The 23373-nt window shown below is 49.4% G+C and overlaps 1 protein-coding gene across 1 annotated transcript in view; it reads right to left on the bottom strand.

Annotated features, from left to right (window-relative positions):
* piezo2b (piezo-type mechanosensitive ion channel component 2b) overlaps positions 1-23373 on the bottom strand; it is an 84411-nt gene that overhangs the window by 21416 nt on the left and 39622 nt on the right. Inside the window, exons 11-33 of the mRNA XM_079751243.1 lie at positions 23125-23239; positions 22638-22825; positions 21866-22096; positions 20740-20860; positions 19690-19910; positions 18502-18650; positions 17009-17182; positions 16385-16426; positions 15656-15688; positions 14738-15027; positions 12518-12678; positions 11261-11437; positions 10811-10936; positions 10230-10430; positions 9445-9649; positions 8090-8191; positions 7205-7370; positions 4662-4905; positions 3963-4083; positions 3004-3160; positions 2120-2209; positions 890-1008; positions 326-394 (exon numbers count right to left, since the gene is read on the bottom strand). Of these exons, the coding sequence (XP_079607369.1) occupies positions 326-394; positions 890-1008; positions 2120-2209; positions 3004-3160; positions 3963-4083; positions 4662-4905; positions 7205-7370; positions 8090-8191; positions 9445-9649; positions 10230-10430; positions 10811-10936; positions 11261-11437; positions 12518-12678; positions 14738-15027; positions 15656-15688; positions 16385-16426; positions 17009-17182; positions 18502-18650; positions 19690-19910; positions 20740-20860; positions 21866-22096; positions 22638-22825; positions 23125-23239 (3502 nt within the window). The remainder of the gene's footprint in view (positions 1-325; positions 395-889; positions 1009-2119; positions 2210-3003; positions 3161-3962; positions 4084-4661; positions 4906-7204; positions 7371-8089; positions 8192-9444; positions 9650-10229; positions 10431-10810; positions 10937-11260; positions 11438-12517; positions 12679-14737; positions 15028-15655; positions 15689-16384; positions 16427-17008; positions 17183-18501; positions 18651-19689; positions 19911-20739; positions 20861-21865; positions 22097-22637; positions 22826-23124; positions 23240-23373) is intronic.

Genomic DNA, 23373 nt, shown 5'->3' with positions numbered 1-23373 from the left:
CTGCAACAAGTCTCCCACACCTTAGGTCGTTTTCTTATTGTTTCCTGTCTGTTTACGGCCGCCACAGACCAACAGTGACACAGAGGTCCCGAGTTAACACCTTTTGACTGCTGCTTCTTTGGTTTAATCCAATTACAATGAAGGCTGTTGAAGCAATGGGTCCCTAAACAGAGGCAGAGAAGGACCAAGGTCTGGGAGGAGCTTTTGGTATAGCAGAGGTTTCCTCAGAGCCCCGGGTCAGTGTGGGAATCCTCAAAGAGTTCTGATCAAGGACACAAGGGCCAATCAGAGTGGAAGAAAGGAGAGGGGGGAGGGGCCAACCTACTAGAAGCATGGTCGACCCACGGCCTCCACCACTGCTTTTTTTTGGCCTTGGCTTTCGTTCGCTCTGCTCCTAAAAATTCCACAAATAGATCAATGCAACATTTCATAGATAAATCAGTCAAGACATTGTATTATCTTTTTTTTTTTTTTCAAGACGTTGCTCTTTTTTAGATTCAAAGGCAGAGATTATAAAGTAGAAATAAAGAGCATGAGAATTGACCAAAAGGAACTTAAATGTAAACTAAAAAGCCTAAATGTATTGATTAAAAGGAGCATAAATTGAACTTAAACAGCAAAAACTGATTGTGATAAAAACAGCAAAAATCATGCTTGAAAACAAACCTTACGTTTCTTTTTTTTTTACCACATTTACATTGTCTATACAGTAGAGCTGAGTTAGAGCTTCAACCTACAGAGGCCTTACAACACAACACGTGCCCTTACCTTTCTCCACCGAGAGCTTCCTCTGAAACCTGTAAACCCCCGCCCCTCCCTCCCATTTAGCTACACAACAGTGAACCCTAAAGCGGCCCTAGCGGGGCCGTGCTGGTGGCCTTCATCGTACCGTCATCCTCTTCCTCGGGCGGCACCAGGCTCGGGCCCTCGCCAGACTCCTGGGTCATGCTCAGCATCTTCTCCTTGCCCCTCTTGAACTTCTGCTGCCTCATCTTGATGCGGTCCATCCTGACGGGAACAAGAGGGTCAAAAGGCAGACTGGGTGGCCCCCCAGCCCGTACTGCCGGCGATTTGAGTTCGCCCTGCAGAAGGGTCTGGAGAGGAGCAATACATTTCTTTTTTGCCTCCGGTACGTTTTTGTGGGAGCCAATCACCAAGCTGGATTCTCCCCGCTGGCGCGCTATTGGCTGGTTTAAGACGATGACGACAGGGAAGCGATGGCAAGCACCCAATCGCGTACAGAGTCAGTTGAACTAGGCCCGTCGATCACGCCTCTTGTGCTGAAGAGAATGACAGCAGCCTCCCCAGTCCAAGCTCAATCTACGATTGAGCTTGGACTGGCGATAGCCAGGCTAGGTTTAAGGGGGATGGCTACCAACCCTGGACTGTCAGTGCACGAGGACTCGCAACATATCTCTTCATCCTTTGGAAAACCCAAAAGCTGGCAACAATCGGCACTTTACCAACTTTTTATTATCTTTGGTATTCAGTGTTTTAACGTGGCTCAAACGTGCTGCGCTACGTTTTACTGGTGACGTAAATGATGAACACATGTTGTTGCTGTTGGAGCTAATGCTTGGGAGTGGACAAAGACACCACGCCCAAACGCCGGCTTAATCAAAACAAACATCAGAGATCCGTAAGGAAATTAGGAAGGGGCCCCCATTATGTTACTGTGGAGTGGTCATTAGAGGGGCCAGTGGAGGTTAATGCAAAGTGTAAGTTCTCCTTCCGAGGTAAGCGCAAGTGATAGAAGTACATTATCACATTAGAAGTACATTATCACATTAGAAGTACATCATGCATTACAATCAGCTGGCTTCCCAGAAGAGCTTTAACCAGTCACCAGTTTTACTCCACGGATGCAATTTGCGGTTAACACACTTTGTTCACCTGGTTAAATTGTTGCTAGACTACGGGCCTTCATAAAGGTGAATAAAACCAAATCCAATCGAATAAATAGCAAACATCGAGGACATCTTCGGTACTGTCAGCAAGCATTTGAAGGGCAAAACAAACTCAACACAAGACCGGCAGGAGATGAGTCTTAAAAGGACGTGTTTGCTTCAAACTCTGCCGGTGTGAACGATGTGTCTGAGTGGTGCGGAGGTGTCCTCACTGTCTTTTCAGCTGCTCCATGGACCTGTGCTCCTCATCCAGCCTGGCCCTCACTGCCTTCACGATGGTGGCCTGGAACAGCTCCGCGCCCCTGGGACCCACAGAAAGCAAGCACAACGCACAACCGTTGGACCGTACCCGTCTCCAAATGCAGAGAACAAAGGAAGAAAAAGGAGTCATGCATGGGGAGGTTTGGCTGCACTCTCACTGTTGTTAAAAGGGGATCAAACCCCTTAAAGGTGGTTTATTGTACCACCACGTGTGGGTGTGATGAGCCGTTACAAGCCGTTTGAAAATCTGCCTCTTCTGACATCACAAGTGGGCGTGTCCACCTAGGTGTATGATATCTAGGTGGACACGCCCATTTGTCACACTCACACCTGGTGGAATAGTATGTCACCCTTAACGCCGGCTTTAAAAAAAAACATTTTTCCTCACTGTTGGGCGGGAATGTAAACGCCCCTGCACAGGTGAGACAAATCAACGCTTTATCAGCAGGGGAGTGGGTACCAACACAATAGCATGGTTCTAACCTCATCTAATGCAAACCCATCTACAACTTCTTGTCCTGATGAAGGCCTACAATGGCCGAAACATGTTGGCAACTTTTTAGGAATTCCATTATGAATAGCCTATTTATAAAAGCTTTTTTAACTTTAAGAAGAGTGCCTTGGGGTCAGCCTATCTTTTTAGAAACTATGTTTTTGTATACCAAAGAGCACCTTCGCACTCACCGATTCACTTAATCAGAACTACGCCGTAGCCCTCCAACCTGTCTACCTTACCCATCCACAACTAGTGTTGGGGTTTAAGTGTCCGACATGACCAGGGGCGTGGCCTTCTGTGGCGACTGACACGGATCCCGCATGGGGGGGGGGGGTCTACCTGGAGGCGAGGATCTGCGAGGCGCGTATGTCGGCCACCACGTGCAGGAAGTAGTAGCTCATGAAGACGCGGCGCTGCAGCAGCAGGAAGGCGAAGCAGATGCTGTCCCAGATGATACCCGCCTCGTCCTTGGGGAGCTCGCAACGGTCCTCTATATCTGAAGGGGTGGGGGGGGGTATACGCAGTGTTAGAGTACCACCCGGATCGATAGGGATGTGAAAGTCAGGAAGGGCCTTGTTGCATTACAGCACATGATTGCACTTGGTGTACTCCGATACGGTACCGACACCACCGCTGACACCATGCAGATGGTCTCTGCCTCAGAGTCACCAGGGTCGAAGGGGTTGTTAGTAACGTACAGGTGTGCACCACGTTCCGAGCGTTGGCAAAGGAAACGCCCGCTCAGTACGTCGCACTGCGATGTAAAGAGTCCCTCCCTGACTTCTTCGGCCTGACGTCGGCTTCTTTCTGTTTTTATTGGAATCTGTGCATTGCCACGCGGCCCTTTCCAAACGATGCATTTACGGCGATATTGAACCGCCCTAAAACAGGAACAGCACCTGTGCCCTGGAGCAGTACGGCAGATTGATTTCTGCCGACGTTGAAATGGAAGAGTGAATCGACCTGGGAGAGAGCTAAAGTGAAGAGGAACAACAACGCCAAGAGGACAACATATAGTGGGTGTGTGGAGCTGAGCGGGTTGGATTTCTTCCTTGTTAAATACCTGACTTTCTATGGTCGATACTATTTCATCAGGACCAACTACAAAGCTAATGTAGTTCTAGTTATTTTTCTTGCTGTGGGGGAATCAGATTGTTTTGTTGAATTGGGACCTCTCTGGAAGGATTCTCTTCACAAAATCAAATCACACAAGCTGGGCCCCGAACGAGAAGGGCCGGAGAGAGAGAGAGAGAGGCCGAACGCTCCGAGGCAAAGTGGGATGGACTCGTGTGTCTTACCGATGTGTTCCTGTTTGATATCGTTTGAGTTGTACTCCTTGATGGTGCAGGCAAGGCTCAGCAGCTGGATCAACCAGCAGTGGTTCACTAGGAGATCGTTGATGTAGCCGCAGGCAAGGATCTAGAAGAACAACAGCAGGAGCCATACATTGTCACAAGCATCACATTCTGTGGACCCAGAAAAACACATCAACGATTTTCTTTTTGTTCTTCCTGGCGACACCTTTGATGGTAAGCAGTAATTGTTCCCATAGATCCCAATCGTAACGCCGTCGATATTCATTTCCTAAAAATTCATAATACTGTGAATACAAGGGCTGTCATCGGCGGCCCCTAGGCTCAATCACCAATGTGTTACCTCATTCGGCGATGGAGAGTGACTTAACAGATATTTATTTTCATTAAAGTTGACATAATATACCACCAGGTGTGAGTGGGATTAGCTGTTGTCGTCTAGAAAATCGGCCTCTTCTGACATCACAAGTGGGCCAGACCACCTAGATGTGCGCTGGATAGATTTTCAAAACGGCTTGTAACGGCTAATCACACTCACACCGGGTGGTATATTACGTCACCTTTGAAATCTTTTAATAAATTCATCTTAAAACATAAAATGCATTGTGACCTTGCACCACGCGAGCAAACCTCGTAACGGAAATAAACAAAGCGGCCTGCGGTGTGCCGACGTCGTAAACTCACCGACAGGATGTTCTTCATGGTGATGACGAAGACGTTGTAGGCGATGAGGAGGTCCCATAAGCGGAGGATCTTTTTGATTGGCTTGAGCAGCAGCTCCCCCCCGAAGAGCAGGAAGTAGAAGCAGGCCACCAGGTAGCCCAGGCAGAAGACACTGATGCGCGTGGTGCCCGTGAAGAAGAGGATGGTGAGGACGAACCAGAACAGGTAGCTGAACATGGTCACCTTCAGCATGTCCAGGTATGACCTGGAGGCAGAAGGGGGGGGGGGGGGGTCAGCCGGTGGATGTTTAAGCCGTGACCTCGGCTGGAGGCGTCCTGACGCTGAAGACAACTGTCGGTAGCATTTAGCACGGGGAGAACCGACCGTGTGATGAACAAAATAAGTTCCACTTTGCTTAATAGATGCAGTGTTTGCAACCCGGATATTATGCAGGATATGTATCACCGAAGATGTCATGTCAACATTTGATTGTCACAGCCAATGTTTTTTTTAAATTTTTTTAAAAGGTGACCTATTACACCTCCAGGTGTTAGTGGGTTTAGCCGTTAAAAGCCGTTTTGAAAATCGGCCTCTTCTGACAACACAAGTGGGCGTGTCTACCGAGATGTGTGTTGGATAGATCAGTCAACCAACCTACTCCAGTGGACTGAAGCAAACGTTGCTTATCTATCCGTCATACATCTAGATACATGGGTCATACATGCCCACTTGTGATGTCAGAAGAGGCAGATTTTCAAAACGGCTTGTAACGGCTAATCACACTCACACCTGCTGGTATACTATGTCACCTTTAAACTTTCACAGGGTTGCATACACTATCTGTCTGCCTGACCGGTTGCTCCAGCAGATACATCCACTGCTCCTCGGACCAGCTGGCTGAACGCACAGTGCCTACGCAGCGTGTCTACACAGGGCTTCTACGGTACTTTCCTGCGCGGCTAATCCGCCCATCCATCATGGTGACTGAATTAGACGCAGGCTTGACTGTCGCTCAAAGCCAAGGTACTCGTCAGAACGCTAGGGGCGTAGAACGCCGCCCCACCCCCCCATACGAGCGCATCAATGGGTACGAACCCACCGTTTGCTTCACATAAGCCGACATAAGTTATGGATCGTGTTTTGCCCTCATGTGAGAACAGCAGCAACAAAAATAGAGCAGCAGTAGCTCAGAGCGGCCATTAGCACAAAGGGCGGGGGGGAGAAAGGTAGGATAGGAAGTAGCGTGCTAATAACCCTGCGGTTTGCCGGCGGGAAAAAAGGTTGGAAGGCTAAGGCTGTTAAGGAGGAAGAGGAGGAGGAAAAGGAGGGGGGGCTCTGATGATGAAGTGCGTTAGGACAGGACGGTGGTGTACGTTGTGATGGGCCGGAATAGCTGAGTGAGTGTCCTTCTTCATCAGCAAGGGGGATGGGAGGGGGGAGATCAGGGCACTGGGTGAATACCTCTTCCCTACTTGAAAGCTATTTATTGAGTTAGAGTACAGGGCAAAAGCGTCTGAGTCGCCGAGTGACGGACAGAGTGTTTTTGGTGGATTATGGATTTATCTCTCAACTGCGCCCCCACCCCCCATGCCTTGCTTCCTCCTCCCTGTGAGTCCGTAATTTGATCCTGGAGGGGAAACAAGTGAAATAAGTGCAATGCTGGACGGGCGCTGCGGGCGGCTCGGGCCAGAGCGCCGATCTCTTTCTCTGGACTCGCTGGGGGCAGGGGGGAGGAGGGCAGGCAGGCGGGGGGGGCTGTGTTGATGGACACAGAGTGCGTTAATAAAAGACTTGCCCACTCTGCACATCAAAACAGTGGGATGATGAGAAGAGCACAAACGAATCAATGCCTGCAGGTCAGCGGTGCTTCGCTGGCCGTTCCGTTGCTCTGAGCCCAGAGATTATCGCTGGTCCCTTCCTAACACCACTTCTTCTTTCTCCTAATGAAGAAGGAGGCTCAAACTGTACGGTGTATAAATCCTAACACGTTCCTCACCGACCAGGCCAGCCCATCATCCGTTCGGCGGTGGGAGGGCCAAACGAGAGCCACCGCCTCCGGTGTTTTATGTTTGACGTTATTTCACCGAAAGGTGAGTGGTTTTATTTTTAACTGAAACCCTCCTGTGTTTGCGTACTGCCGTCTCTAGAGTTACACAGGAAACGGCTTCCTCTAGCAGGAACGTCCGGGTACATCGGTAGGTCAGGCGCTACACACTTTAGCCGTTGGGTGGAGGACCTAATCCTTTGGTTCTAATAATAAAAGGGCAGGAGAGTGAGGAATCATTCATCGGCTGTAAGGCATGTGTCGTCTCCCCCCCCCCCCCCCAACCAGGCTCAACCTAATCCTTCAGGGAGCCTGAAGGAAGGCAGCGCGGAGGAGGGTGTCTACCTAATACTACTACTCCTCTTCGTCTCCTATGGGACGTAAGGCTTCAATGAGCCCCCTCCATTGCATTCGGCCCCTGGCAGCATGTCGGGCTTCTCCCCATGACAGGTCCATCTGTTCCAGCTCTTGCGTCACAGCTCTTTTTAGCCTGGTGGGGTCCATCTCAAGGCGTGTGTACCTGCAGTGGATGAAGTCGGGGACGGGGTTGTGCACGCTGAAGGTGGCGGCGTCCAGGTCCCGGCAGATCTCCACGTTGTCCCCGGCCATGAGACGCACGGCCGCCTTGTTCTCGTCGTCAAACACCTGCCTCTGGAGGGAGGCGCACAGCAGCAGCATGAAGTCATCTGGGGGAGGAGAGGAGGAGGAGGAGAGGAGGAGGAGGAGAGGCAAGGGGAGGAGGAGGAGGAGGAGGAGGAGGAGGAGAGGAGGAGGAGGAGGAGAAGCAAGGGGAGGAGGAGAGAGGAGGAGGAGGAGCAGGAGGAGAGGAGGAGAAGAGGAGTTGGAGAGGCAAGGTGAGGAGAGGAGGAGGAGAGGAGTTGGAGAGGCAAGGTGAGGAGAGGAGGAGAGAGGCATGATGAGAAGAGAAGGAGGGGAGAGGAGTTGGAGGAGGAGGAGGAGGAGGAGAGAGGAGGAGGAGGAGGAGGAGGAGGAGGAGGAGGAGAGAGGAGAGGAGTTCGACAGGCATGATGAGAAGAGGAGGAGGAGAGAGGAGTTGGAGGAGGAGGAGGAGGAGAGAGGAGGAGGTGGAGGTTGAGGAGCAGGAGGAGGAGAGGAGTTGGAGAGGCATGATGAGAAGAGGAGGAGGAGGAGGAGGAGAAGCAAGGGGAGGAGGAGAGAGGAGGAGGAGAGGAGGAGGAGAGGAGTTGGAGAGGCATGATGAGAAGAGGAGGAGGGGAGAGGAGCGGCGGTGGAGAAGCAAGGAGGAGAGGAGGAGTGGAAAAGGAGGAGAGAAGAGAAGAGGAGGAGGAGAAAAAATACAAATGTAAAGAAGGAGAACAGAGAAGAGGAGGGCATTTAACAGAAACCTGTCTGCAGTATAGAGAACAACCAGAAATACACATACAGAACAGGAACATTGGGTTTGGCTTTGTGTGGAAGTCAGGAACATAGAGCCACTTGACCACGTTGGACTCCGTTTTAGAGTTGGGGAACCTCCAAGGGTAGTCTGTAAGCAATCACACACAGAAGGAGAAGACAACATTAGCCATTCCAGATACGAAAATATTGCCTACTACGAGATGCCAGAGGCAATGTTATGACCGCTGTCCAACGGCTATCTATGTATATCGGTCAAATTGTAGATTAGCTCTGTAAACTGATTTCAGACCACTTCATTGTTCAGCTTCTGTGTTTCGTCCAACAGCCACCTACAACTAATGAGGTAGAACCAGGAGCTCAACGCAACATAACAGTCCCTTCTGACTGTGCAAACTCTGAACCTTGAACCCCTGTATCTTTGTTTCTCTTTCCCTTTGATTACATTGCATTTCTGCTACTTAGCCACTTTATAATTTACAATTTACAATTTACAGTTTCCACCCAACACCTTTATAATTTATAATTTATACTGTCTGTTTTGTTTCCTCTGTTTGTTGTTGTTTGTTCTGTTCGTCTTGTCTATTCCTGACTTTAGCATTTAGTTAAGCATTTACCTTAGCGTCTATTTTTCTTATTAGTACTTTGTATTGTTATTGTATTGTATTGTATTTTCATCCTGTGTTTTTCCACTGCTGCTGGGCTGTTGCAACAAAAACATTTCTCCTACGGGGAATTAATAAAGCTGTATCTATCTATCTATTAGGGATCGACCGATATGGATTTTTTAGGACCGATACAGATTTTCTTTCATCAGCTTAAAGGTGCTTGCACACCGCCGCGCGGCAACCGCCCTGATAACCGCCTCGCTGCCGGAGGGTTCAGCGCGGCGGTGTGAAGGGCCAGGCGTTTTCAAAAGCGGCTGCCGCCGCCGAAAGTTTCAACACGGGGAAAGCTGAGCGGTAGGGCAAAATCTGTGCGTGTTCACGTGGGCGGCAAACGCTTCCTGGTCAACAGCCGCTTTTGTAACCGCCTCCCCTCTGCCGCCCTTCCCTCATTGAAGTGAATGGAGGCGGTGAGTTGCCGCGCGGCGGTGTGAAACCGGCTTTAGCCGATGACCGATACCGATTTTCTTGGGCCGATATTTTGAGCCGAGACTGCTTTTGCTCCCTCAATCTACCTCATTAAAAATCACACAATGATGACCACAAATGTTACAAGAATCAATTTAAAAAAGGAACATTAATTGAACTGTCTGTAAATCATGGCGGGAAAAATTCGTCCGATGCGATACACGTCAAAAACGCAAATGTCGGCCGATATATCGGTCGATCACTGCTATCAATCTATCGCATTGTCCTCCGCTCCGACATCCAGCCGTACCTTTGCAGGCGGCGGGGGGGATCCCCACACACATGAAGTACTGGAAGGTGATCATGCAGGCCAGGAAGCAGCAGTACTTGGGCCAGATCTCAGCGATGGCCTTCCTCCGGCGGCGGTACATGACCACGCTGAGGGCCAGGGCGTGCAGCATGGCGTAGAAGTCCATGCGCTGGCCAATCACGTTGACCACTAGCAGCAGGCACGTCTGGGGGAGCCAGGTGACGCACAATCAATCGCCGGCCGCAAAACGAAAGACACGAAGCAGTGGGTGAGAGATGAGAGAGACAAGAAATATATACTGAGGATATATATAGATAAGCCATAGGTAGAATGAAGAACATCCATTTGGTTATTATTTATGTCCCTGAATCCCAATCTTTTGATTCCTTCACTATGAATACATTCTAGAAAATGTTTTGAAATGATCATTATTCATTGACCAAGATGTAAATAGAGACATTCATTCCTTTGCTTCTACGGTTATTCTTCATCACAAAACGAAAAACCATCCAAGATGATATCTAAATAAAAAAACTTGCAGAATGATTTATATGATTGACATTAAACAATATTTTATCGACATTATTCCGGCACAATTCAACGTGGTACACACAGATCATCCACTCTGTGCTGACTACAGACAATCCCTGATCGTCGCCATGGCGGTGAGCTCCGCAGGTAAACATAGCATCAGGCTAAGCGTTCCCTGTGAGTCCGTCTACGTATCCCCTGCACGGATCCTACGGAATCCCCTTTGACGGTTCCACGTGGTTCTCCCGGCGTACCTCCAGCCCGAACTTGTAGAAGAAGTAGTTGACGAAGTACTTGACGAAGTTGATGATGCCGTGGTCCAGGTGCTGGCGTGTGATGCCGTGGAAGATGATCCGGGCAGCGGGCGGGGTCAGCTTGTTGCGGAGCCGGAAGTACTGCTGGTGGCGGTAGATGGTCACCTCGAACGCCAGGATGGCCAGCATCAACAGGTTGTTCTGACACACGACACACGCAGCTCAGCGGGAAGAGTGGAAACAGAGGAACTTTGTACGCAGAAACGTAGCGTCGATCCCTGCTTGATTTTTTCGGGCGAAACAAAATCCACTCGGAGGGGGAAGGATTCGGGCATGGCCATAATGTACGTTTGGGGTCGTGGGAATGATTTGAGCAAATAGTTTGATAAACTTTGGTAAACTTGACATGCAAAGGTTTTCTTTGTTGCACCACCGACCTGATCCCATGAATATGTATTTTGTTTTGAATATATCCCATACAACAACGTTTTCTCTTTCCATGCAATTTCATACACACTTTTTACTTTTTCGATTTTTGCTCCCATGCATGCATCTCCCCTCCCAGTAAGACCAGTGCTTACCCGCAGGTATTCCAACAGGGGTTCGGACTTCATGAGGCCCACCCAGTTGGCTGGATCCACCGGCTCTTTATAAAGCACAGACTCACTCATCAGTTCTTCTATCATTTCGGGTTTGTAGCCTGCTGGCTGTGGATAGAGGAGGGGTTGTTAGTTAATCAACTACGGCATACATTAAATAAATCTATAGTACACTATAGTACTACAATCGGAATGTTAAATGGTAAATGTATTGCCTCACATTCACCCATTCATGCCCACATTCACACACCGACGGCGGAGTCCACCACGGCGGGCGACAGCCAGCCCGTCGGGAGCAGTTAGGGTGAGGCGTCTCGCTCAGTGACACCTCGACACTCAGCTAGGAGGAGCCGGGGATCCAACTAGCAACCTTCCGGTTACCAGCCTTCCGCTCTAAAGAAAAACCAAGGCAGCGATGTTGTGTCTGCTCACCAGGGTGCAGTTGCTGGAGTAGAACTTTGGCTCTATGGACTTCAGCTGGTACAACATCTTACAGATGACGATGACGCACGTCCACACGGTGCAGATGCTGGAGGCGATGGGCCGGATCTGGGTGAAGGGCAGGGCGAAGGCCCAGGACGCCAGGAACACCGAGTTGAACAGAGACACCTGACGGGGAGACATAAAACAACGCACGCACAATCATGCACGCACGCACACAAGCAGACAATCTTTATGCCGGTAAACCACACTGGTTTTATACAGAAGCTGGCCCCTTAACCACGCTTCTATTGACAAGATGGAGGAACGGGAGAAAGAGAAGAAAGGAAAGGAAAAAGGACGATAATGATATGACATTGAGAAACAGTTAGATCTAACAGGGGACAATGGCATGACAAACACATCACACGACCACGCTGAAAAAACAGCAGCAGATACGTCTTCAAAGCGTTACGGTCAAAGGGAATCCACACGGGCAATCGAAAACACGCGCGCTCACTCAACCAGCAGTCATTGCTCTTCCTGGCTGTGCTGAAGTTCATGAGCAGCGACCAGAAGTTTGGTTTTAATTTCGGGAACACCTCTAGCGTGAAGACCTACCACTGCGGGCTTGGCTTTCAAACCTCTGCGGTTCAAATCAATGCAGATCAGGCTGATTCATCACAATAAATAATAAACATCTCAAAGTGCTGTACGAAACAAAGCAGGCGAGCGGATCCCTTCCCAGGCCTTTATGTCAAATTAAAAGGGAGGCAGGGTGCTAGGGAGATAAGGGGGACTTTAATGCATCATGTGACGTTTTGTTGATGTTATGAGGCAATGGTTCCAAGCCCAGGCGTCTCAGGGTGAAACAACCGTCAAAAGGGGACAGGAAGCTGTTTAGTGAGACCAGCCCTTATTTGGCAAGAAAGATACCGGCTGCTGATTGAGTCACCATTCGACAGAGTCTCTTCCACTCAGCTATTCCAAATAAAACATGTCATTGGGTGTCATCAGCTGTCCGTTTCCAACAATGTACATCCTGACTAAATTGTTTTACCATGCCGTGTTTCCAGTGAAAAAGAAAACTGCTTGCGCACCGCCCCAACAAACACCGACACCCAACTCGAGAACGTCATGTAATCCGACAACAGCCACCAACAGCTAGGGAACCTGGCCTGTATCTACTAGCTTGTAAGCGTGCACCTTACGACCTCTGGTCGAGGAGCCGCCCGTTGCGGATGTAGTCCCGGCTGTCGCGCTGCGTACCTCTTTGATGGAGACAAGGATGATGTAGCAGGACACGATCTTGATGATGTGGATCTCCAGCAGCCACCAGATGAAGAGCTGCAGCTTGTGGAAGTACTCCAGGAACTTGAGGAACAGCACCGTGAGCCGGTCCACCACCAGGTGCCATTTGCTCTTCAGGTCTGGAGCGGCGGAAGCAGGGGGGCAAACGTTACGTTTCACCCACGCCAGAGGAACACAGGGAAGGAGACACAAGCGACGCCATAACCTTGGTATGGATCGGGCCAAAAAGTAACATCGATATTATTTACTTTAAGGGGGAAAAAAACATTCAGAAACAGACACACGATTCATTTTCTGTCTATGTAAAGATATATACATACTGTACATAAAAGCTCATAAAGACTCAACATCGTAAAAGGGCTTGTTTTCCAACCGCCTAGAGTCTGTGAAACATATACCTTAATCTTGCACTGATGCCTTGGACTAATAAACCGACGTCTAAACACCCACCAAGTTTAGCCGAATTATTTATTGCGTCTGCTTTTTACGACGGCTTTGCGTTCTCATGGCTCATAGTGGCATCGTTGTTTGGATGAAGGTCTTGGTGAGAGAGTGTATCCCGCGTAGCTCACAGCTCATTACAAACTGACGGGAGCTTACTTTTCGCCCTTGGGTAATTTGGTGTTATGTACACAAACGCTAGCTATATTTACAACCGCTCTTAATGTCTGTGAATCACACTAATGAATGACGCAGACCAGTGGCTCTCTGACTGCCTACCAGTGGAACAAATGAACTGGTAACAGAAGAAACACAAGGAAACTAAATACAGGAGCTCGGGTCACGGCTGGGGTGTCAGGACGGAGGGCTGGGGATGAATGGTCGTTGGCGTTCAAACCTGCACCTCGGCATACTTTACGACGCAGCTTCAGGTAATGAATGAGCTGGCTGGTGAGACGGCAGACGTCAGATACTGGTGCGCCAAGGGGAGCACTGGCGCCTTTTGACTAATGCATGCAACCTGCAGCTTATGAATGAGTGAGGCCGCATAAAAAAGATAAATGCTTACACTACTGTTGCCTGGCGAGAGGCGCAAAACACCCATCTCCAAACAGCGTCAGGTGTGGAACTTTAAAATAAGAGCCCTGGCCGGGACAATCGGGGCACAACATGACTTGTTCTGTGAGTGTAAAATGAAACACAGTGGCTGTGTCCAAGTGGAGTCATCGTTTGGGGAAATCCGGTCGCAATCCTAACGGAGTGCGAATGTTGCAGTGTAAGATAGCTAATACTAATACTCTCCTGCTCCTCCAAGTTCCTATACTTTGTAGTTGTCGCGACAGGGCCATGTATACACTTCATCAAGAGACTGCATCTCTTCCCTGTGATCGACTCTCAAAGACAAACGTCTCTTCTCCGTCCAGGCTGCTGCTATGGTTCATCTGTTCCAATATTTTGTTATCGTTTTCTCCTAAAGCTTTGATTTGTTTAAACCTACAAGCTGAAGATCGTAGACACTGATTGAATCAAACTGAATATTTATTTTCTCTGAATAATTCATCTCCTTCCTCTCACTTTTGAACATGAACTGTGTTCTTTGAGTTATGTATTTGCTGCTTAGGACCTGAGGATCCCATTTGTTTGCTTTTTACTTTATTTCCTGCATTTTTGTGCTCATTATTCTGTAAGTATTATTTTTATTTTTTTTAACAATTGTGTCTGGATTGGCGTGGGCGTGTCTCATCAGCGTCTCACCGTGTCAATGTATAAATTAAGATGACTTTTTTTGTGTGTGTTTTTACATATGCAAAGTTCTGTATATATGTGATATGTTATCAAAATAAATAAACGAAATAAAAAAATAAAAATAAATGTTGTATATATATGTGACGTGTGATCGAAATAAATAAACTTAATAAACTAAATAAAAAAATAATAAAAATTAACGATGCGTATATATGTGGTGTGTGATCAAAATAAATAAACTAAATAAACTAAATTAAAAAAATAAATAAATGTTGCGTATATATGTGATGTGTGATCGAAATAAATAAACTAAATAAAATAAATAAATAAATAAATGTTGCGTATATATGTGATGTGTGATCGAAATAAATAAACTAAATAAAAAAAATAAATAAATAAATGTTGCGTATATATGTGATGTGTGATCGAAATAAATACACTCAATAAACCAAAGACACTGAACAGAAGTCGTGGGCCCCGCGTTGTGCGTACCGGAGCTCTGCTCCGTGCTGTTCTCGGTGGTGGGGGGGCCCCCACTGCTGCGGCGCCGGCTCCCCTCGCTGACCGACCGCCACTGCCTCTTCCCCAGGGAGTAGCCGCCGGTCCCCCCCGCCGACGAGGCGTCCTCCTCCTCCGCGGACGTCACCGCCACCAGCCTCTCCTCGGGCACCCCGCCCGGCCCCCCGCCCTTCCTGTCCTCGTCGCTGCGTAGCGACGGCTCGTCCACCGAGCTGGAGCTGAGCAGGGTGAGGTCGGCCAGGCTGCCGTCAGGGTGGGCCAGCCTGGGACGACCAGCCGGGTGAGGGGGTGGGGGTGGGGGGTGGGGTTGGGGGTGGTGGGAGCAGATGGGGGGGGGGGGGGGGGGGGAGGGAACACGGATCAATGGAAGTAGACGGTGTGTCATTCGAGTCGGCGATGTATGGAAACGATTGGGCGCGAGAGAGAGGCACAGGAAATGGCCAAATGACAAAATGACAAAGGCATGCAGGCAAATGGGAAGCCCATGCACTCGCGCACGCACACACACACACACACACACACACACACACACACACACACACAAACGGTAAGGCCAATTTGCAAACGTCTTCCAAGCAATGGGATGGGACCAATCAGCCGTAATTTCCATTTACCAAACGGCGGAGAGACATTATACCAGGCAGTCTGGTCAATAGGCAATGCACATTAAATAATCATCACGTGTAAAGGGTTTCAGAGGGCTGCTGCTGTTTGTCTTGCAGCGGACAAATGATAACAGGCAGGGGGATGGGGGGGGGGGGGGTTGAGGACAGCTATCCTAGACGACGGGGTTGCCGTTGAATACCCGAGGGTGGTGCTTGATGCATGATGTGGCTGCATGTCAGAGGGGTCAAGTGCTGTCTCATTGATTGGGCGGCGCAGCGAACTTACTTGCTCGACTGCGTGGAGATTTTTTGCTTGATGCTGCTCAGGACAATACAAGTTACACAGAAGCCACGGCGGACAGTGAACAGAGAAAACAACAATGTCAGGCTGCTCAGACCATCCGTTAAATGAACCTTCTGTCCTTGGTGCTGCAGAGACACAAGGTGAGGGAAAAGGACCCCAAGGACAACATGGTGATGCAGGTGAAGGGAACGGGGGTTATTCGAGGGGAGGAGAGTAAAGGAGAGGACGGAGGAGAGAGAGGGGAGGAGAGGAGGCGAGAGAGGGCAGGAGAGGAAGGGAGTGTGGAAGTTATGTGACACGTTAATTTGCTTCAGGAGTAATCAGATCGGGGTACGACATGCTTGGTTGCTGCTCACTTCGGGGTTGGGGTTTAACCATTTGAACGACTCAATGGAGGTTTGAGGTGAGGTTTGATGGTCGCACGCTTCAATGGCAGAAGGGGCTTCAGGCAAAAATATATCTAATATATATAAGTGTGTCAGCAAAAAGTCGCTCCGTTACCACTGCAGGCATTGGAAATTTTAGAACCAAACAATAATCATCATAAGAGCAACCAGAATGGGGCAGTACTGCGGTGGAGCGGGGGGGGGGGGGGGGGGGGGGGGGGAGTTCTGGTATCCAAGAGAGAAGGGAAGGGGGGGGTAGGGGGGAGATGGATCTCCGGATGGATTGGGACGGATGGATGCTTCAGAAAGCGAGCACGGTACCCACCTATTCATGATCACATAGACACGGCCATTGACTTTAGCATGGCTGAGAGAGGATGGACGGAGTGGGCGTGAGGGGGGCAGAGGGGACGACGGAGGGCGAACACACACACACACACACACACACAGAGACAGAGAGAGGGGCAGAGAGGATGTGTAAGCCGGCAGGCATGAAGCTCACGAGAGCACCGATGGACAACAAGTCAACACAACACAACACCAACACCAGCACACTGCAGTCACCGATGAACAATGAGCAGCGAGGCGCAACAAGCAGCATGACACAGAAGCACATCGACCGATCGCCGGATGAACGTGTGTGAGCAAGCGGGCAGGCCGCCTGTTTGAGTTGGAAGAGCTGTGGAGGTTTCAACCTCCAGTCCCTTTTTTTTTTTTATTAAAGTCCAAGTCTCCAAAACACATTTAAGTGGGGCGAGAACAAGGGATGGCAACACTTTAATACGGACACAACCCTGGAAGATAAGCACTCTGCTGCTGGGGTAATTATCGCCACCCTAAATCCAAAAAACGAAAACGGTGGTTTCAAAACCAAGCGTGTGGTGGATCTTCCCCCGACGTATCCACCACAGTCTCCAACCCTCTCTCCCACCCTCACCCTCTCACCCACCTGTAGATGGTGCTTTCCTCCTTGGCCACCAGGGCCTGTAGGTCTGTGAGCGCGAGGAAGCGGTCGTGGAAGTAGTGAAGGTGGAGGATGCAGACCAGCAGGAAGGAGGCCGGGATGAAGATGCGGCTGAACAGCTCGGGCACAGAGAAAGACTCCAGGCCCAGATCCTTCAGTCTGGAGGGAGGGAGACACAGAGAGGGGGGGGGGGGGGAGAGAGAGAGAGAGAGAGAGAGAGAGAGAGAGAGAGAGAGAGAGAGAGAGAGAGAGAGAGAGAGAGAGAGAGAGAGAGAGAGAGAGAGAGAGAGAGAGATAAAGAGAGGTAAAGGGGGAGAGAAACACAGAGAGAAAGGGAGAGACACAGAGGGAAAGGGAGAGGGAGACACACAGAGAGAAATATGGATACATTTCATTGGAAACTTTTTTGTCCACTCCAGTGTAAATAAACAAAAAACAAACATTTAATAAGGACATACACACAACTTTGCAACAATATGGGTGAGAGAGGGAGATCGAGAGAGAGAGAGATAAGATAGGAGAGAAAGAGACAGACAGGAGTAGAGGGAGAAAGAGAGTAAGGAATTGAGTGGGGGAGACAAAAGACAGCGACAGAGAGGACAAAGACAGCGACAGAGAGGACAAAGACAGCGACAGAGAGGGCGAAGACAGCGACAGAGAGGACAAAGACAGAGACAGAGAGGGGAAAGACAGCGACAGAGAGGGAGAAGACAGCGACAGAGAGGACAAAGACAGCGACAGAGAGGGGAAAGACAGCGACAGAGCGGACAAAGACAGCGACAGAGAGGACAAAGACAGCGACAGAGAGGACAAAGACAGCGACAGAGAGGGCAAAGACAGAGACAGAGAGGACAAAGACAGCGACAGAGAGGGCAAAGACAGCGACATAGAGGGAGAAGACAGCGACAGAGAGGACGAAGACAGCAACAGAGAGGGCAAAGACAGCAACAGAGAGGGGAAAGACAGCGACAGAGAGGACAAAGACAGCGACAGAGAGGGCGAAGAAAGCGACAGAGAGGGCAAAGACAGCGACAGAGAGGACAGCGACAGAGAGGGCGAAGACAGCGACAGAGAGGGCAAAGACAGCGACAGAGAGGGCAAAGACAGAGACAGAGAGGACAAAGACAGCGACAGAGAGGGGGAAGACAGCGACAGAGAGGGCAAAGACAGCGACAGAGAGGGCGAAGACAGCGACAGAGAGGGGGAAGACAGCGACAGAGAGGGGGAAGACAGCGACAGAGAGGGGAAGGACAGCGCCAGAGAGGACAAAGACAGCGACAGAGAGGGCGAAGACAGCGACAGAGAGGACAAAGACAGCGACAGAGAGGGCAAAGACAGCGACAGAGAGGGGAAAGACAGCGACAGAGAGGGCGAAGACAGCGACAGAGAGGACGAAGACAGCGACAGAGAGGGCGAAGACAGCGACAGAGAGGGCGAAGACAGCGACAGAGACAGCGGCGGGGGGTTGGCCTGCTCACTGCTCGTCATCCATGCCGGTCAAGCTCCTCCAGAAGGGCGGGGAGGTGTCGAACTGGAAGGTGTAGACCAGGATGAGCACCAGCATGGTGTACATCACCACCGACATCCAGAAGTACTTGAGAGCCCTCCTCCACCACTCGTAGTGCACCTGGGGGGGGGGGGCAGGCCGGTCAATAGGGCTGAACGATTCATCGAATTCAAATCGAAATCGCAATGTATTAGAGCACGATATGCAAAGAACAAAAAGGTTTTTTATCATTTTTTTATTTTACTTTTTTTTTGGGGGGGGGGGGTGATTTGTTACTGTTACTGACTGGAGATCGGTAAGATTTATATCTATTTTTCATTTACATTCAATAGTTAAATAAAGAGGTTATGATATAAATTCAACTCAACAGATCGGCCTGGCCTAAAGGAAAGAGCAGTTTATATGTTGACTGCTTCCAATGTTGTGTTGGTCTACTAAAGAATGATTTATTGCTTTTTTGGTGAATAATACAGAACATAAGGAACTTCATAAATTAAAAAAATCGCACATTAAATCGCAATCGCAATATTGGTCAAAATAAGCGCAATTCGATTGTTTCCCCAAATCGTTCTGCCCTACTGGTCACCATGATACCTTAAAAAAAGAAAAGTGAATAGAAAATGAACCATAAGGGGTATGTGATATGACCTGCTGGCCTTGTTCCCGTGGAACAGGGAAACATTAATATAACGGGACGGGGCATAAAGCGGTCCTAAAGCATCGTGGGAAAGAGAGGGCTGGATCCAGGGTCACTTTACGACAGCGCTAAAACTAGTCAGCAGCTTTCTACACTGGGAAATTGGATTCTCCGGTTCTTTACTCTCTGTGTGTGTGTGTGTGTGTGTGTGTGTGTGTGTGTGTGTGTGTGTGTGTGTGTGTGTGTGTGTGTGTGTGCATATGCGCTCGTGTGTGTCTGCTTGTCGAGGGTGCGGGTGTGTATGTGTGTGTGTGTGCTTGTGTGTGTGTTTATGTGTGTGTGTGCATATGCGCGTGTCTGCTTGTCGAGGGTGTGTGCGTGTGCGTGCGCGGATGTGCATGAACCCCATAGGACAGCACACTGACGTGAGCTCGTAATCTGTGTTTGTGCACGCGTGTAAATCCGCTTTATCCTCGCACCTAAACCAACACGCCCGCGGCGCGGCGCGCGCCCTGTTCTTACCTGGTAGAGGGCGACGCAGGACAGGAACATCATCATGTAGATGATCTTGTACATGACGATGCGGCCCTCGAAGCTGACGAAGAAGAACATGCCGCTGCAGATGTAGAGCCAGTACTTGACCAGCAGGGCCATGATCAGGCCTCCCAGGACCTGCACCACGTCCGGCTCCCCTCCTTCCTCTTCCTCCTCCTCCTCCTCCGACGACCTCCTCTCCTCCTCCTCTGCTCCGAAAAACAGCAAGGCCAGCAGCAGCATCCCGGTTACCACAGTCGACCCCACCACTGCACCGCACTGCACTGCGATGTCCGTCCGGCTGTCTAGCCGTCCCCCTGTCCGACTATAACCCGAGTCACCCGACTATAACCCGAGTCACCCGACTATAACCCGAGTCACCCCAGCGTTAAGCGTACCTTAACGCTGTTCATGCCAGGTCGTCATCCTCCCTAGACCGGAAAGGGACAGTCCTGATTCGTTTCCTCCCACTGTTGCCGTTTGTTATGAGTTGTAGCTCCACGTGGTTGACTGATTCAAAACAAAGGACTTTCACTTTGCAAACAGGGAAGTTGGACTTTTTGGTGACCAGTGAAGAGACACTGGGTGGGTCAGGCTAGTGGTAGAGGCAGGGCTGGGTGCCCATGGGGGTTCTCAGGGTGTATGTACTCCAATGGATAACATAAGAGTATGTACTTTGAGCTAGGGCTGTGCAGTTAAATAAATTTTGATCGCGTTTTTCGATTTTTGGGTCCAACGATCTCCAAATTAATATAATCGAGTTGAAACGTTTTTTTGTTCTTTTTTATTAAATATCTTATAGAAATTGAACAGCTGGATACATTTTTGTACGTTATTTCCGATAACTTTACAAAGTGCCTTTTTTGGAGAGAAATGCTGAATAAATGCATCGTGTTTTCAAAGCACATAATAAGTAAATAATAGTTTGAATAATCAAGATTTCAATGTTGACCAAAGATAATCGTGATTAGGGTTTTACCCATAATCGAGCAGCTCTGCTCTGAGTGTGACCCAGCTGGGGGTAGGGGTGCTGCTCACCTTTGGCCTTGTCCCGGTCCACCACGACGTCGGACAGAGACGCCTCCGGCCGGCTCAGCTTCTCCTCCCGCTCCATCAGAGTCTGCCTCAGCAGCAGCCAGAAGCTCAGCAGACACAGCATCTGGGGTAGGGGCGATAGGGCATCTGGGTTAGGGTTAGGGGTAGGGGCGTTGGGGCATCTGGGGAGGCACAGCACGGCCGCGCAGTCTGTGTGTTTTTAGCAGATACACCACACACAGAAGCACGCATACACACCAAGTGATCGACTGATATATCGGTCAGCCGATATATCATATATAAAAAAATAATAATAATCCGGCATGATTTACAGACAGTTCAATAAATGTTCCTTTTTAAATTGAGACTTGTAACATTTGTTATCATCATTGTGTCATTTTAATGATGTAAATTGAGGGAGCAAAAGCAGTTTCGGGTCCAAATATCAGCTCAAGAAAATCGGTATCGGCGTATCGGCCAAGGCTGATGAAAAAAAAAAAATTGGTATCGTTATCAGCCCTAAAAAACCCATATCGGTCAATCCCTTCACACACACACACACACGTACACCCAAACACATCCCAACGACACAAATACAGAACTTCACCCATCCAACCAGACACACCTAACCAGGTCCACACACACACACACACACACACACACACACACACACACACACACACACACACACACGCTCAATGGAAATACAATAGATTGTGTGGCGAAAGCGATACTAAACCAACCCTGATATCACCTCTGTCCTGCTCTGACTGCAAGACAGGAAGTGACATCAGACATCAGGGACTAGGGTTCACTTGGACAGGGTCCAGGTGAGATAGCAGACTCTGCCATCGCACGACAACAGCGATAAATACGGCCAGACTTGTCGGCCAGCGCACTGTACAGTAAAGCGACGAAAAAAAACACGCTTGTGCATGCATTGGAAAGAAGATCCTCGTTTGCTTTGAGGGACCACAGTGTGTTGCGACCGACTGACATTTAAAGGCTCTGCTCCACCACAGAGGATGACCTCTGTGTATTGACCGGTTGGTTAAGCTGGTGGTGGTGCTGTTATTGGAGGAGGGTGGGGTTTGCACATTGTTTGGTTGACTGAGTCGCCGGTCCATACCTTGGTCCACAGCTCGCTGAAGGGCACGTTTCCTTTAAGGAAGAAGCCTGGCACCTTTGGCAGGACCTCGAAGCTCCAGATGTACTGCAGCACCAGCAGCAGGTTGCCGTACATCACCATGAAGGGCGAGGTGATCATGGCGTAGCGCCGGCGGTCGCGCACCATCCACAGAATGCACGACCACAGCAGGAAGACGAAGGTCAGCCAGCTGACGTAGGTGATGCTCCAGGCCTGGAGGTGGTGGAGATCACAGCGCAACACAGCACGTTTATACCGCCGGAGGAAACGGGCTGCCGTCTGGACACTTGAGAAGCACATGGGATTCATGGGGCCTGTTACCCTGACGTTACAAGAGAGCCTGGCTATGATCTGGGATGTTTCCTACCGTTCATCATTTCGGTCATTTGGGTCCTCAATGCCCTTATAAGTCAAAGACAGGGGGGAAGGATTTTCCCCTCAATATTATCGTGAGAGTGGAGTGCTATGATCTTCTCTATACTCAAAATCTAAACGCTTCAGTTAAACTTCCATGTTTGAGGAAACGAGACACAAATATAAAATATGAATAAAGACTATGGAATTATGGAGTTATCAAACAGCGAGAATTGCACATGCCAGCTTTACATTTCATAAACATAAAGCTTGTCCATACACAGGTCTTGATTAGACCATTCGCTGTATTCATTCCCAGGATCCAAATCATGTCTTTCCCTTCAAAGCCTCCCTCTTTTCCCATCCCTCCCCACTCATCTACCACCCGACTGTGGCTCACCATCATGGCGATGAGAGCGCAGATGTAGCTCTGCTTCATGATGAAGCGGAAGACGGTGACCACAGCACTGGCCTTCTCCCTGCCCTCGCCCTCCGTCTCCGTCTCCGTCTCCTCCCCATCCTTCTTCCCCCCCTCCATACCCATTTCGGAGGGCAGCCTCACTTCGTACACACATTCGTGCTTTGTCTCTGAAATCACAGGAACACATGACAGCACGAGGTTATGGGGGTGTGTGTGTCTGTGCTTGTGCGTGTGTGTGTGTGACGACTTTTTGTATATTGCACATTATTTTTATAAATAATATATAGAGTGCCAAAGAAGACATACACAAATTGCATTATTTGGTGACATGGCATGGGAACAACACAATCTGATAAAATACATTGCAAAGTTTGTTTTATTAGTATTCCCAAAGAAAATTTGTATTTGTATTGGTCCAGCATACCCTCAGGAAGCTGATGGAACAACCTATGCCCTATGGTCTCACCTGGGTCTGGATTGAAGATGGACTGGTCCATTTTGTAGTGCGGGGTGGAGTAGAGATCCCCACTGACCGGTCCATTGTCAGTGGTGGTGAATTCGAAAGAGTTCTCATTGGGACCCTGCAGTGCACCACGCGGACATTTAGAACAGCACGCAATACGAGGCACTCTGGAACCGTCTTCACATGCTCATCACAATGCGTTTACATCCATGATATCAGCATGCCTGCATTTGTCTGACACTTTAAAGCGGC

This window comes from Pollachius pollachius (genome assembly GCF_949987615.1).
Source record: "Pollachius pollachius genome assembly, chromosome: 14".
NCBI classification, from domain to species: domain Eukaryota; kingdom Metazoa; phylum Chordata; class Actinopteri; order Gadiformes; family Gadidae; genus Pollachius; species Pollachius pollachius.
The sequence above is the reverse complement of the archived record's forward strand: the minus strand, read 5'-3'. Positions and strand labels throughout refer to the sequence as shown.